The sequence below is a fragment of the Aspergillus welwitschiae genome, assembly GCF_003344945.1.
Source record: "Aspergillus welwitschiae strain CBS 139.54b unplaced genomic scaffold BDQ94scaffold_67, whole genome shotgun sequence".
Classification (NCBI taxonomy): domain Eukaryota; kingdom Fungi; phylum Ascomycota; class Eurotiomycetes; order Eurotiales; family Aspergillaceae; genus Aspergillus; species Aspergillus welwitschiae.
The window spans coordinates 23-13,862 of record NW_020798761.1 but is presented as its reverse complement, the minus strand read 5'-3'; the positions used below and the strand labels follow the sequence as shown (position 1 = coordinate 13,862).

Below are 13,840 nucleotides of genomic sequence, written 5' to 3'. Positions count from 1 at the left end.
CCATCGGATTTCGGAGAATGAGATTCCTCCCACCCATTCCTCAAGGTGCATCTGGCCCCCTCCCCTCTTTACTTACCTAAGGCCCCGTCAGCAAGGGATGCCACGTCGAAGCAGCCATAACTCTAGTGAATTTGGTCGAAGAAACAGGAACAGAGTCTTTGGGCATGAAGATAATGCACGAGCAATTAAGGCATCAAAAGATTGAAAGATCAACAAGTCAAATCCCGAGTATCCCTCGCCATATCGATAGCAGATCGTGCTGTGTAGCACCGGACCATCCGCAGCCATGCACGAGCTTCAATCCAAGTAATCCCCTCTGCAGATCCCTCACAGAATGCAGCCATCCTGCTCGCCAGTCAACCAAGGTCCCTCCCAGAACTTACCTAGTAGGCCTATCGTAGCAAGGGGCTCTCACTCTCTGGTAGACATCCACCACCGCCAACATCCACTAGTTCTTAGCCACCAACTAGAAGCCATCTACACCACGATGAAAACCGCCCTAGTCACCCTCTACTCCTGCCTCGGGTTGGGTCTGCCCGCCCTGGCTGCCCTCATGGAAATCATGCTGAGCAATTCCACCTCGTGCCAGATCCGTGGCGGGGATAGCATTGCCAATCTTGCCTGTCGGAATACGGTAGGCTGCTTGTTGCTTTTGTTCGGTGTCAAGGAGAGAGACTAATTCAAGGGTTAGTGCATTGAACAGGGTGGTGGGTGGACAGGAGGGTTCTGTGATGATCAGCAGTAGGTATCGTTCTGCACTGGAAGTGTGGTAGCTGACGAAGGGTTTAGGATCTGTCATTGTACGTTTGATATCTCTACTACGGAGTAGATGAGAGCAGAAAGCAGGGTGATGGATGGGAGTAAGCAGATGGAAGGATCATGTCATGTCTGTCATAAGAATTATGTTTAGATTAAATCAATCATTGCAATTGTCCAATGTGACCAATTAAACACCGTCATTAAATCGGTAAAAGTTCATCCATCTCTGCAGCATGGTCAGCCTCCATCCAATTCATAAAAGCCCTCAGGTATAAACCCACCTTATCATACGGCCGGGATGAGTCTGCAAAACGCAGATCCGTCGCCAACCGAATCACTCTATCCGGGTCATTGTTCACCGTCGATGCGTGAATCTAAGTCTCGTCAGCACTATCCCAGACACCTCTGGTTATCCGCTTACCATGTGAGGCTTATGCAGCACCACATCCCCCGCCTCGTATTCCGCAACCAACCAACGCCGGCCATTCTCCTTGGCAAACTCGGCCGGATTCTCCGACAACATGCCCGTGGACATCATATTCGAATTGAAGGCGTATTTAGCTTCTTCCTCCGTCATGCCCGCTGCCAGGGCCTTGGCTGTGAATTCATTCTCAATCTTCTGGCCCACGACATCACCTGTCCTACTAGTCAGCAACCCAAATCCCCGTATTATAGATATAGAGAACCACATACTATCCTCCAAGTAAATCAATCCCCCACCACTCAACTTGATATCCCCAATCGGCACCCAAGCCGTCACAGCCGTGGGCTCCCCATGCCTGATAAAGATTTGGTCATAATGGACCCCAATGGGCTTCGTCTCGGGGATATTATTCCTCAGCAGCGTCCGCTTAAAGGTCAACGTATTGTCCCCCCACCCAGTGAACTTGGCAATAAAGGCATACAGCGCCGGATGCTGGACCAGCTTCTCGGCATACCAGTCCTTGTAGTGGGCCTCGATGGCGCGATCGACGAACTCCGCGGCGCTCTCCCCGCCCGGCCGGCCGTTACCAGCAGCCGCGCCAGCCCCAATGCCGGGGAAGTCGTCGGGGGTTTTGTCTGGGTTGAAGATGCCGTGGACGGGGTCGCTGTCTGTCTTGAGGACGCCGGTGGGGGCAAGGTAGGAGAAGTATTGACGACGGGCTTCAAGGACGTCTTCGCGGGGGAGGACTTGTTTGAGGAAGAGGTAGCCGTCGGCGTCGAAGCGGGCACGGAGCTCGTCGAGGGGGAGATTGGGGTCGGAGGGGCGTAGGAGGGCGGCGTTTTCGGAGGTGAGGGGCCCGTCGCTGACGGCGAGGGTTTGGGTGAGAACTCCGGGCATTTTGTGTGCAGTGGTGGTGATATTGATTGGAGTACTCAGTAGAAGATAGGAGGGAGACAGACCGGGGTTATAGGGTGATATATATATCTATCTGGAGCATATGTCGTGACGTATCCAAAACTTGGAGAATTGGGTCTGCCCCGCGTTTGAAGATTGTTCCATGCAGCAGAGCCATGACTGTTGACAAGTCGATCGGCTGCAGTTTGGAATGGGGGGTGTTAGTAACTTAGTATAGCAGATTGGAGATTGGCGAACAATTCCAGTGGAACACCCCACCTCCGCGTGGAATGATACCCTTCTGGAAACGCCACAATGCGCGGGTGGGGACTCCACTAGGCGGGCAATGCTGCCCTTTTGGCTGTCCCCTCTTGATTCAGTATTGTTTTCCGATCAGCATGCTGCAAGCGATGTTGCAATGGATTCATATTATTGGATTGCTGGAAATGAAGGGTATAACTTTACACAACATGCAGCATTAAATCACATCCGGATAAATCAATCAATCAATCAATCAGTTATTCATCCACCCACTCCCCAAACTCCCATCCCCAATTCCCTTCCTCATCCTCCCCCACCACCAATTTCAACGTCGTAAACTCAATTCGTTCATACGCTCGTCGATGCCACGGTCCCGACCCTCCTTTCCTGGCATCTTCTCGACTGCGCCATACACCTATCATTCATGCCTTATTAGCACACCCACCCTCCCCCACAAACATAGCATCGAACCCAGAAAGAACGAAGGTAAGAACTCACAAGTAGCCAACCCCCTCCTCTCCCCATCTACATTCCCAAACCAATACTTCAGCAACCCACCCCCCGCCACCGCTTCTCGTAACGACATCTCATCCAACACATGCAACTTCTCCCCATCTGCATCGGCCTTCAACGTCGACCGAAACACCACCACATAGAATACATTTTCGTGCCTCCTACCCCAAGTATACCCTTCACTTTTCGCCTGATTTCGCAGGAACGCAAAGACACTGTCCCAGTTGAAGGACTCGGTGTAGGGCGCGGTGGCGTAGTCGGGGCGGATGGGGTGGAATAGGGTCAGGGCTTTGGCGAGGAGTTGGGTGGCTGGGTCGAGGGTCTGGAGGTCGAGGAGGTGATGGGGGGTGTTGTAGGGGGAAATAATGAGGTTGGTGTCTGATGGTGGTATTATGGATGGATTATTGGGGATTGTTGGGTTGAGGCGGAGTTGGAGGGAGGCGGCGGCGTGGAATTTGAAGGCTTCCGGGGAGGTGGTTAGGAGGGAGTGGTGGTTGAGGAGGATGTTGGTGGATGGTGGTGGTTTAAGCTGTTGGTGTTGGGTTTCGGGGGTGGAGGGACGTGGTGAGGTTATGCTGGGGGACATTGTTGGTCTAGTAGTAGTAATGTCTAAGAGTTGATGGTCTATGGTAGTAGTAGTGTAATATAGTATTATGGGGTTGGGTATAGGTGTGTATATGTATGTATAAGGGTGGAAGGTGATTCTAAAGAGTGACAATAATTGCAAATAATATAAAAGCGGGAAGACAAATTGAAGAAAAAAAAATGAAAACAAGAATGATGGGATGAACGACGCCATTTAAAAGAAAACAGGAAGAAATGAAAACCGACAATAGAGAAACTGCTCATACAGATCCACCCGATCCAGATTCCACTCGATGAAGACCACAATCGATCAGATCACCCTCAAAGCACGCAATATGCCGACACTTGAGTCGGTCAGCCGGAATGTTGCACTGCTCGTTGGATGATCAAAATTTGAGAGCCCGGGTGCCTGGATGATCATCGGCTACTAGTTTTATGCTTATCATCGGATCCCCGGGTGCAACATGCAACTGCCTTGCACTACAATATCCCCGGTGGTTGGTTAGGGCTCTGTAACTTGTTGCCCAGGGATAACTTGCCCAGGGACAACAACTACAAAGTACTAGGGGATGGTGGTCAGCTGGTGTGCCAAATGGAGGATAAAGAAAAGTTCTACTATGAAACAACTTTTCGGCGCGATCCCCAGCAGATTTTTGAGTTCTTTGCCCGTTATTGTCACATTCAGGACAATAGCACGACATATCTTCCGGGCTTGCGCCATCAGGGTGAGTGGGCTGGGCTTTGGGCTGGGCTTTGCCTATCCCCAGCCTGAGAAATTTCACCATCCCGTCTGGAACCATGGCTAGCTGTCCGGAGGTTCGCATGGAACCCGGAACCCGGCACCCTTGCACAATATCGTCCGTCCATTGGTCATTGAACAGGCTAAACCATAATTAAGCACTGGTATTTTTATTTAATCCTATCATACAGTTCTTGATGGTATCATGCAAATCCCACGTTATAACGCCTTATGAATGCTCGTAACCTTGAAAACACCAGATCTCCCTTTACTGCTTCACCGGCGGCGGTGGCGGTGCCATTCTGCCCTCGCCGGTATCGACCTTCTTCTTCGGAGGCAATGCCGGAACCTTGAAGCCTCCATTCCCCCCTTGGGGCGCCGTGCTGCTCTGGCCACCAACCTGCGTGAATGTGCCAGACTTGAACCACCGATCCTCCTCGGCCTTGCGTTTCCGACTCAATTCCGCTTGCACCTTAGGGTCCACCAGCTCCAACCCTTGCACGGGCGTGAAGGCAATGGTACTGGCAGTACCGGCTGATCCTCCCAGCGAGGTGCCAACTCCAGAGGTTCGCAGCCCCTTCGCCTGAAGCACACTGGCTGTCCCACTAGCATTGGAGCCGAATGCACGGAGAGATGTAGAGGTACCACTGACGGGAGTTGCGGTACCCCATCCCTTGTTGTTCTTACTAAGCTTCGCCCGGGTTCTCTGGTCGATCTGAGTCGCGCGGATCCGTCCATCGTTTTGTTGGCCAAGCATGCCCAGTCCGACCGTTCCCTCTCCGGTGCCATATCCAACTTCTGCTTCCTCCCTACCAAAGGCAACCCGGTTCTGGGCCTTACGAAGTTCCGTCATGGCGACAGCTTCCTTGGCCTTTCTCGCTCGTCGTCCACCTCGCTTACGGGACGGCTTGTCGTCCGGAGCGGGGAGCGCCTTCACGCCCGAGTTCGGCGCGGGTTCCGTAAGTTTCTCCAGACGCTGAAAACACTGCTGCTTCAGTTCTTCACCCAGAGATCCGTCAGGACTGTATTTGGATACATCTGCTCGCGTAGCAAGGACCATCTTGGCGGAGACGATGCGAATGGCCTGCCGCTTGAGATCGTTCGGGACACCTTGTATAATTGGCGAGTTGTAGAGGAACCCCTGAGACCGAATACCAATATTTGTAGCGAATCCCAGTCCTTCCGATCGCTTCGAGCCCTGTGCAGCTAGGTTGCACGCAGGAATCTTCGCTAGCTCGAGCAGACCTCCGGTCTGGTTCAAGAACTGAGCCGCTGTCTCCGGTCCGATCAAGGCCGCCAAGTTGGGAGCGATCTGGCTCATCCGGGACTGAATGCTCTCTGTAAGCGCCGTCCGTTCGCGATCGAGCTTGAGAATCCGTTCGCATGTATCCATCACGGTCTTGAGTTCGGCCTCGGTCATCTCCCGGCCTCGAGTGGTGGTACCCTCCACGGCCACAACCATCAGGGATGGCCCATCCAAAATCGACCTCAGTGGCACGCCAACCATGTTATCTGACGAGGTTGACAGAGCTTTAATATCGTTGAGCGGGCCATTTTTTAGGATAGCGACAGTTTTCGCATAGTCGATCGGAGTAGTCACGAGCGTCTCGAGCTCAGGAAACCGGATAGAGTAGTGATCGCGCAGCACTTTGTGTAGACGGGTCAGTTCGTCGGCGGTCGACAAGGCGACGTCAAACTCGTTAGTGACCTCAGGAGCTTGTGCCAGCTGCTCCTCATCGACAGCTTCCTCTTCGAGGCCATCGCCAGCCTGGAGATCCTCGTCGTCCTCCTCGAAATCCCTCAAAAGCTCCTCCGCATTTGACATGATGGGCAAACAGCAGCGTGACCAGCAGACAAGCTGTATAGGTCCGCAAAATGAAAGTAAAGCTGCGTAGATGAGATGCAGGTGAAGTGCGAGGTTTGGTTTCGCCGCCACACGGACTGGGCTTTGCAGGCCGTTGCTGAGTCAGCAACGCGGTGGCTGGGGGTGGCGCAACAGACCAACACCGCAGCTTGTCCGACTTTGGATCGCAGCATTCATTCGGAATCTGGATTCAGCATCAACCTCGACTACCGCCCGGTAGCCAGCACAACGCCATTGATTCGGGGTCTTTGGACGTGTTATCTATCGAGCCATATCTAGTTCAGCCCCGCGTGCACGCCAGCACTCCTGGAGACCTTGTCCAGTTTGATCTATACCTCACTTACCCATCGATTATCGTCGCATAAACTACACCGCGATGGAGGCGTCACGCGGCCCTCCCAGGGTCAAGAACAAGGCTGCGGCGCCCGTCCAGATCTCAGCGGAGCAGCTGCTTCGCGAGGCCGTGGACCGGCAGGAGCCCGCATTGCAGGCGCCGACGCAGCGCTTTGCCGACCTGGAAGAACTGCACGAATACCAGGGCCGCAAGCGAAAAGAGTTCGAAGACTATGTGCGTCGGAACCGAATCAACATGAACAACTGGATGCGCTATGCGGCATGGGAGCTGGAGCAAAAGGAGTTCCGCCGGGCGCGTTCAATCTTTGAACGGGCGCTGGACGTCAGCCCGACCTCGGTGGTTCTGTGGATTCGGTACATCGAGTCGGAGATGCGGAATCGCAACATCAATCATGCCAGGAACTTGCTTGACCGTGCGGTGACGATCTTGCCTCGGGTGGATAAGCTGTGGTACAAGTATGTCTACATGGAGGAGACACTGGGCAACATTGCGGGTACACGACAGGTCTTTGAGCGGTGGATGTCTTGGGAGCCGGAAGAGGGAGCTTGGAGCGCCTACATTAAGCTGGAAAAGCGGTACAATGAGTTCGAGAGGGCGCGCGCGATCTTCCAGCGGTTCACCATTGTTCACCCTGAACCACGCAATTGGATCAAGTGGGCTCGGTTTGAAGAGGAGTATGGAACGAGCGATCTCGTGCGGGAGGTGTATGGAATGGCTATTGAGACTCTGGGAGAGGATTTCATGGACGAGAAGCTCTTCATCGGCTATGCCAAGTTCGAGGCGAAGTTGAAGGAGTATGAACGTGCCCGGGCAATTTACAAGTATGCCTTAGATCGACTTCCTCGCTCCAAGTCCATGGCCCTTCACAAGTCCTATACGACATTCGAGAAACAATATGGTGACCGGGAAGGCGTTGAGGATGTGATTCTCTCAAAACGCAGAGTTCAGTACGAGGAGCAACTGAAAGAGAACTCGCGAAACTACGACATATGGTTCGACTTTGCCCGGCTCGAGGAAACCTCGGGTGACCCCGACCGAGTACGCGACATCTACGAACGCGCAATCGCTCAGATACCACCATCGCAGGAGAAGCGGCACTGGAGACGGTATATCTACCTGTGGGTATTTTACGCCATTTGGGAGGAAATGGAAGCCAAGGACGCCGAGCGTGCGCGCCAAATTTACAACGAGTGTCTCAAGTTGATTCCCCACAAAAAGTTCACCTTTGCCAAGATCTGGCTCCTGAAGGCGCAGTTTGAGATCCGTCAAATGAATCTCCAAGCCGCTCGTAAGACGCTTGGCCAGGCCATCGGCATGTGCCCGAAGGATAAACTCTTCCGGGGATACATTGATCTAGAGCGCCAGCTGTTCGAGTTCGTGCGGTGCCGGACACTGTTCGAAAAGCAGATCGAGTGGAATCCTTCCAACAGCCAGTCATGGATCAAGTATGCCGAATTGGAGCGCGGGCTGGACGACACCGACCGTGCACGAGCCATCTACGAGCTTGGGATTGACCAGCCAACTCTCGATATGCCCGAGTTGGTGTGGAAGTCGTACATTGACTTTGAGGAGTACGAGGGCGAATACGACCGGGTCCGCCAGCTCTACGAGCGTCTGCTGGAGAAGACAGATCACGTCAAGGTGTGGATCAACTACGCCCGCTTCGAGATCAACGTCCCCGACGAGGAAGAAGAGGAAGAGGAGGAGGAAGAGGAGCGGCCGATCAGCGAGGATGCCAAGCGTCGTGCTCGGGCCGTTTTCGAACGAGCTCACAAGGTGTTCAAGGAGAAGGAGCTCAAGGAAGAGGTAAGCTGTACTCGACATTCCTTTTCTGACATATCCCTGACTAACCATGACACAGCGCGTGGAACTGCTCAATGCTTGGCGCTCATTCGAGCACACGCACGGTTCACCAGAAGACATCGACAAGATCGAGAAACAGATGCCCCGGCGAGTCAAGAAGCGGCGCAAGTTGGACGACGATCGGTACGAGGAGTACATGGATTACGTATTCCCGGCAGACGACCAGTCGGCGGCGAATCTGTCGAAGCTGCTGCAAAGAGCTCACCAATGGAAGCAGCAACAGCAACAACAGGGGGATGGAGCATAGATGGATGTACCAGGGTAATTCTATACATAGCTGGGAATATAATGGCATCACGAGATGTATCATGTCAGTGGTACTTGCTCTTGCATCTGGTCACACGTGCGATTACCAATTTTGTGTAGCACCAATCCATCTTCTGGCACTCTGTGGACTCCTTCCTTCTACGAGTGACGCCATGTAGTACTCCATAAGTAGTCAGTCAGATAGCTGCACGTGATCTAGATGCACGTGTGTTGGATCTATTATAAGGTTGTTTGGGTTATATACTTCAAAATGAGCCAGTCTAAACAAGAACAAGGGACGATGGCGCATCTGGGAGCGCGTCAGACTGAAGATCTGGAGGTGGCCGGTTCAAGCCCGGCTCGTCCCATTCTCTTTTTTTTTTTTTTTTTTTCCTGGTGGGTCCCACCCGACCTCATACTACGAACGCGTGGGTTCGAACTCACCTATATGATTGTTTGTAAGGTAGTCCGTCTGATTGCATGAAGGAAAAAAGATGGAGCACTTTGGGGTTTTTTTTTTTTTTTTTTTTTTTTTTTTTTTTTTTTTTTTTTTTTCATTTACCTTTTTTTTTTTTTTTTTTTTTAATATTTCTTTCCGGAAGCGAAAGAAATATTGCAGTTAAAATACAGGCGACAGTGGACTGGATAAAGGCAGAACAGAGTCTATACCGCAAGATAAAGATAACCATAACTACAATAACCATCGCGAAGAAGTAACAGGACTAGGAAGCAGAATGCGCAACTCATCTTACCAAGTATCCTACGTCCTGAACGAGACTCATTTGGTCGTCTTTCCTCTCTTTGCCCGACGCCCTCTTGTTTTCTTCTTCTCGTCCCCTTTCTCCTCTTTCACCTGCTGGCCTGCCTTCTTCCCTGTTGCCCCTGTTGCCCCTCTTGTCCTGCGTGCTCGTTTGGGTGCCGGTCTTTCTATATCTTCATCTGCTTCTTCGTCATTCTCTTGCTTCACTGGGCTTCCTTCTATAATCTTTCCCTCCTCTTCTCTCTGTGTGTCTTCCTCCACTCTTTTGCCCTCTTTTTGCTTCTCCTGCCGTTCTCGTTCCCATTCAGCCCGGTGCTTCGCCAGTGTTTCCTGCCTCTCTCTGTAGACTTCATGCGCCTCAGCTTGCCGTTCTTGTTGCAACTCGTGATACACTTCTTCTGTACAGTCGCCATCCTCAATCACTGCGACAGCTTGAGTCCATGATTCTAAGTGACCGTCAGGGACTGCCGCTCCAATTCGTGACACTGCAGGCTGCAAGATGAGCAGAATTCGATGCCCGTCCAGTCTAGGCTGGTGCGGCATAAGAACATGACGGTACTCTGCAGTCACGGATAGATCGCCTCGCCAGAACAAGGGCGAGGCCAACTTTGTAAGGGTTCGATACGTGCAGATACCATGAGAAGAGCCGAGGCTGATAGCCAACCGCTCAGCTCTCTCGTAGAATTTGACAAGCTTTGCCTCCCGAACAGCGGTATCTTCACAGTTTTCAAGTAGCATTTGGAATGGTGGGTGTTTCAGCATGGCGCAAGCGAATGATCGAGCCAAGCCCTCACGTCGACTCTTTGTATGCCGGCCCATCTCAGTGTTGTTGGCCTGGTTATCATTGACGGAGTTCGCAAGACGAACGGTCTCGGTCTTCCAAAGGCTGGCAGATTTGGGATTCACTATTCAATAACAAGTCAGTGGTGAGACGAGGCGGTCATTGAACCTGGGTGAGTGAAGGGATTGGTGGCCTCACCGATCAGGAATTGCTCATACAGATGCTGCAGGTGTTTTGCAAATGACAGCGAGCTCTGTGTTCGAGGCTCAACGTCTATCGGGTCCGTCTTTCCCTCAAAATACCAAAAGGGATTCTCGAAGAATTTATCGACTATGTCCTTTACGAGCATCGTTCGGCCGATGGCATGGGGCACTTGGGTACGGATTGGATACGGCAGAGACCCTACAAGAGTATCCCAGTCCAAATCCTGTACGCAATAGCCATCCAGGCTCTGAAGAATACTTTGTTTCTCACTGAGAGAGAATTCTGCCAGCGCAGCCGTATCCCTTTTCACGTAATTGTCGGCCCATATTTTAGCCTCGATGAAAAGCTTGGTAAACGCATCTCCATATTCGATGGTGGGTCTTTGCCAGCCGCGTCCCCCGGAGCCTGCCCACCACCAGTTTTCTCGACGGTCCTTCTTCAACTCCTCGACTTCAGCCTGGAGATGATCGATCTTGACCTGGAGTGCATCGATATCTTTATTTCCCCCTGACCCTTCTAGGGTTGGAGCCGGGTCCGTGTCTTCGTGGACATGGGACGGCGAGGGTGCTTTGGAGGATGGTTCCTTCAATGAGGAGTGGGAGAATTCAGAGACCAGCTGACGAATACAGAACTCTCGAGGTTGAAATGCTCACCTTTACTTCCTTTCTTTTCCCCATTACGCTGGGACGATGATGAATTTCGAACTTGAAGGGATTCTCTTTCCCAAGAGCTGAGTGATGAGAGAAGGAAATTCGAACCTTAGGAAGGAAGAAGGGTGGTACTTGAGAGATTTTGGAACAAACAACCGCCATGAAAGAGCTGGTCTCAATGGGCAAAGTCGTTGTTCGTAAACGGGGCAAAGGGAGCTTCTTTGTCCTGTCTTTCTTCCTTTCCACTTGCTCTCCTCTTCTAACCCGCCTTACCTACCAACCCGTTTCTAAACGGACTGTACGAGCACTCCGGCCTATGATATCTCGTGGCGTCTCAAGCGATGAAAAACCTTCCGAGACATTGCAACCTGCTTGGGCCTATCAGCTCGCTGGCCGCCAGGCCGGAGGTGGCGGGATTCCAAAACGCCATGGCCTGGAGACTCTACCCATCGAGCATGGCGAGCTGCAAGAGAGCCACTATTGAGGACTTGGGGAGGGGCCAACAAACGGTGATAAATACCCCATTCCCATTCCCATTCCCGAGTTCCTCGTCTTGTTTTCTCGCTGACTCCCCTGTCTCCATTTGTTAACATCTTACTTTAACCATCGTTCATCTAACCTGTCTGTCATCGACCCATTACCTCATCTTCTGTAACCACTACTGTGCGCCTCTGCTCGTAGAATCTGAATATGGCTCAATACACCAACAAGATCATCGTAGGTGTGGATGTTGGTATGACGTTCACTGGTGAGTGTATGCTTTTGGACCAGGAGCTTCGTGCAGGAACTGAATGATTCCAGGCGTCGTTGTAGCTCAAATCATACCCGGAGAAGAACCCGAGTTTCTAGTCATCCAAAATTGGCCCGAAAAAGACTCTCTCAAGGTCCCGACTAGCATAAGCTACCCGGGAAGCGAGCCTCTGTGGGGCTGGCGTGCCTACGCCTACCCCCCAACTTACGCATGGTTTAAGTTGTTATTAGACCCTAAAGGCCGCCCTACTGAGCCTCAGGACGAGCTTCTCAGGAACTTGACTTATCAGAATCTGCTAATGGAAGCGCCGGGTAAGACCGCCGTGGACATGGTAGGGGATTTTCTCGGACGGATACGTCGTTTCATTCAAGACCGATTGACGTCTCTTTCTCTTCCTACCAAAGAGACGCTTGTACAATTCCATTTTTCCACCCCAGTGGCCTGGGAAGAGGATGCTCATATGGCCATGCGGACGGCCATTACCCAAGCAGGATTCGACACTGTAGGCTCGGAAAATGTGTGTCTCAGCTCCGAGTCGGATGCGTCGGCCCGCTATGTGTTAGAGCAGAAAAGCGAGATGCTACAGGTTAGTGAAGGACTGCGAGGGATCCAGTGCGACTGAACTTGCTGACGAGGGCATCTTGGACCAACAGATCGGCGAAATTTTCTGCATCTGCGACATAGGCGGATGCACCATTGTGAGCACCTCCCTAGCAGAGGCATCCAAGTCGTTCGCCTGACAATTGCCCTAGGATTCAGTCTGTTATCTTGTGGTGTCCAAAGGCCCAGCTTGGGTACTGGAACCATTGAGCAAATCCTGCGGTATGTACTGCCAGCTTCGACTTGTGCCAGTCAACTTCTCTTGACACATTCCGCAGGCCAAATCGGTGGTGCAATCCAGGTCGACTTTCTCTTCCTTCAAAAGATGCATAAAAGACTTAAGGAAGCGTTTGTTAAAGAATTCAATCGCAATGGTGGTATGGCGAGCCAATTCATGGCCCAGTTCACGGAACTCAAAGAAACCTTTGATGGCACCGGGGGAATCCGTAGGCTGAACTTCAACATGAATGTGGTTTCGGACCACTATGATGCTCAAACTCAAGAGATATTACTTTCTCTCAGCGATATGGAAAAGTTCTTTCGACCGACCATTGAAAGTTCAATCCAGATAATGAGCCACCAACTTGACCAGGTTGATATCATGTGTCGAAAATATGGAGGCCATCAAGTCTCCCACTTGTTTATCACTGGAGGGTTCGCTGCCTCTCCTTATGCCAATAGCCAGTTCAAGACCTTGTTTGAGCAGCGAAAGGTGCAGCTAACCGTCCCGGAGAACCCAGCCATTGCGACGGCCTACGGGTCGGCCCTTCTAGGTGTTTTTGATGTGTCGTACACCATGGTGAATTGTGCCCGCACTTATGGAATATATCATGACGACCGACTTTATGCCATTCCTTAAGAAGGGCGGCCGGGAGCGACCCATAATGGAGCGATTGAAACTGATGTACAGCAAAGAAAAGGCATCAATTACTTGGATATTCAAGAAGAATAACCAGTACCAGGCGGTTGAGCAGTACTCCTGGGGATTCGAGCTTCTGCATCAGCACAACATGCCGTTGATCAAACCGATTGCTATCTACTCAGTCGACGACCCAAGCCCACGCTCAAAGCCCGAATTGCTCAACCCGAATCAATCAAAATGCCTCGCCTATATTCAACTCGATCTGTCTCAGATCGACCTGACCGTCCACCCTCACATAAATGACAAGAAGGGGCACACATTCTTCCAAGTTCTTGTCGATGTACAGGCGACCCTCTGCCTCAAGAAAGGGGATTTGAGCTTTCAACTTTCAGTAGGTGGAATTAATTGTGGCAATTGCAAGGTCCATACAGTTTGGGCATAGATTGCTCAAGATGTCGCTGCACGGTCTACCTAGTTAGTTAGCTAGCTAGCTGCATGGTTGGGTTTTCAACAAGACATGGGGGAGCAAACGCTGTACCCGGTTTGTTCAGCTTCGGCAAACCACTTTTCCATTACCTTATTTCGTATTTCGTTTGTTGTGTTCATTTCGGGATTTTCTTTCTTTCTCCTTTTCATTGTTATTCCCCCCCCCCCCACAATTCTTCTTCTTTCATTCCTATACACACACACACACACACACACACACACACACACACACACACTCTCTCT

At 51.6% G+C, this 13,840-nt stretch overlaps 7 protein-coding genes and 1 non-coding gene across 8 annotated transcripts; 3 read left to right on the top strand and 5 right to left on the bottom strand.

Annotated features, from left to right (window-relative positions):
• Positions 1–224: 224 nt before the first annotated feature.
• BDQ94DRAFT_154423 (uncharacterized protein) lies at positions 225–1,134 on the bottom strand. The gene is made up of 2 exons (XM_026768294.1): positions 416–1,134; positions 225–345 (listed from the first exon to the last, which is right to left on the bottom strand). Exon 1 carries the CDS (start codon positions 797–799, stop codon positions 500–502), a length of 300 nt encoding a protein of 99 aa, XP_026620169.1. The 5' UTR covers positions 800–1,134; the 3' UTR covers positions 225–345; positions 416–499.
• Positions 225–2,288, bottom strand: BDQ94DRAFT_154419 (uncharacterized protein). The gene is made up of 5 exons (XM_026768293.1): positions 1,453–2,288; positions 1,181–1,395; positions 1,041–1,133; positions 416–985; positions 225–345 (listed from the first exon to the last, which is right to left on the bottom strand). Exons 1-4 carry the CDS (start codon positions 2,078–2,080, stop codon positions 947–949), a joined length of 975 nt encoding a protein of 324 aa, XP_026620168.1. The 5' UTR covers positions 2,081–2,288; the 3' UTR covers positions 225–345; positions 416–946.
• A 277-nt stretch (positions 2,289–2,565) lies between these two features.
• Positions 2,566–3,612, bottom strand: BDQ94DRAFT_154416 (uncharacterized protein). Its single transcript, XM_026768292.1, has one exon. The coding sequence runs from the start codon at positions 3,435–3,437 to the stop codon at positions 2,757–2,759; it is 681 nt and encodes a 226-aa protein (XP_026620167.1). The 5' UTR covers positions 3,438–3,612; the 3' UTR covers positions 2,566–2,756.
• Positions 3,613–4,319: 707 nt separating this feature from the next.
• On the bottom strand, positions 4,320–6,079 carry BDQ94DRAFT_154413 (U4/U6-U5 snRNP complex subunit PRP31). Its single transcript, XM_026768291.1, has one exon. The coding sequence runs from the start codon at positions 5,998–6,000 to the stop codon at positions 4,444–4,446; it is 1,557 nt and encodes a 518-aa protein (XP_026620166.1). The 5' UTR covers positions 6,001–6,079; the 3' UTR covers positions 4,320–4,443.
• Positions 6,080–6,415: 336 nt separating this feature from the next.
• On the top strand, positions 6,416–8,504 carry clf1 (putative cell cycle control protein (Cwf4); the record flags this gene model as incomplete). Its single annotated transcript, XM_026769829.1, has 2 exons — positions 6,416–8,200; positions 8,256–8,504. 2 exons carry the CDS (start codon positions 6,416–6,418, stop codon positions 8,502–8,504), a joined length of 2,034 nt encoding a protein of 677 aa, XP_026620165.1.
• Positions 8,505–8,798: 294 nt separating this feature from the next.
• Positions 8,799–8,871, top strand: BDQ94DRAFT_t266. The gene has a single exon. It is a non-coding gene; the product is annotated as a tRNA-Phe (tRNA).
• Positions 8,872–9,281: 410 nt separating this feature from the next.
• BDQ94DRAFT_175850 (uncharacterized protein) lies at positions 9,282–10,925 on the bottom strand (the record flags this gene model as incomplete). The annotated part of the gene is made up of 3 exons (XM_026772573.1): positions 9,282–10,168; positions 10,243–10,831; positions 10,902–10,925. 3 exons carry the CDS (start codon positions 10,923–10,925, stop codon positions 9,282–9,284), a joined length of 1,500 nt encoding a protein of 499 aa, XP_026620164.1.
• A 663-nt stretch (positions 10,926–11,588) lies between these two features.
• On the top strand, positions 11,589–13,553 carry BDQ94DRAFT_175849 (Hsp70 family protein; the record flags this gene model as incomplete). Its single annotated transcript, XM_026772572.1, has 6 exons — positions 11,589–11,646; positions 11,700–12,235; positions 12,303–12,347; positions 12,402–12,471; positions 12,528–13,048; positions 13,110–13,553. The coding sequence occupies 6 exons, from the start codon at positions 11,589–11,591 to the stop codon at positions 13,551–13,553; spliced, it is 1,674 nt and encodes a 557-aa protein (XP_026620163.1).
• Positions 13,554–13,840: the final 287 nt, after the last annotated feature.

Excerpts from the sequence above, each read along its gene's own strand:
- BDQ94DRAFT_154416 (XM_026768292.1), bottom strand. The coding sequence starts at position 3,437 with ATGTCCCCCAGCATAACCTCACCACGTCCCTCCACCCCCGAAACCCAA.
- BDQ94DRAFT_154419 (XM_026768293.1), bottom strand. The coding sequence starts at position 2,080 with ATGCCCGGAGTTCTCACCCAAACCCTCGCCGTCAGCGACGGGCCCCTC. Across the intron at positions 1,396-1,452 it reads ATTGATTTACTTGGAGGATA|GTGATGTCGTGGGCCAGAAG; the intron begins GTATGTGGTTCT and ends CTAGTAGGACAG. Across the intron at positions 986-1,040 it reads CATCCCGGCCGTATGATAAG|AGATGGATGAACTTTTACCG; the intron begins GTGGGTTTATAC and ends ACCATGCTGCAG.
- BDQ94DRAFT_154413 (XM_026768291.1), bottom strand. The coding sequence starts at position 6,000 with ATGTCAAATGCGGAGGAGCTTTTGAGGGATTTCGAGGAGGACGACGAG.
- BDQ94DRAFT_154423 (XM_026768294.1), bottom strand. The coding sequence starts at position 799 with ATGACAGATCCTAAACCCTTCGTCAGCTACCACACTTCCAGTGCAGAA.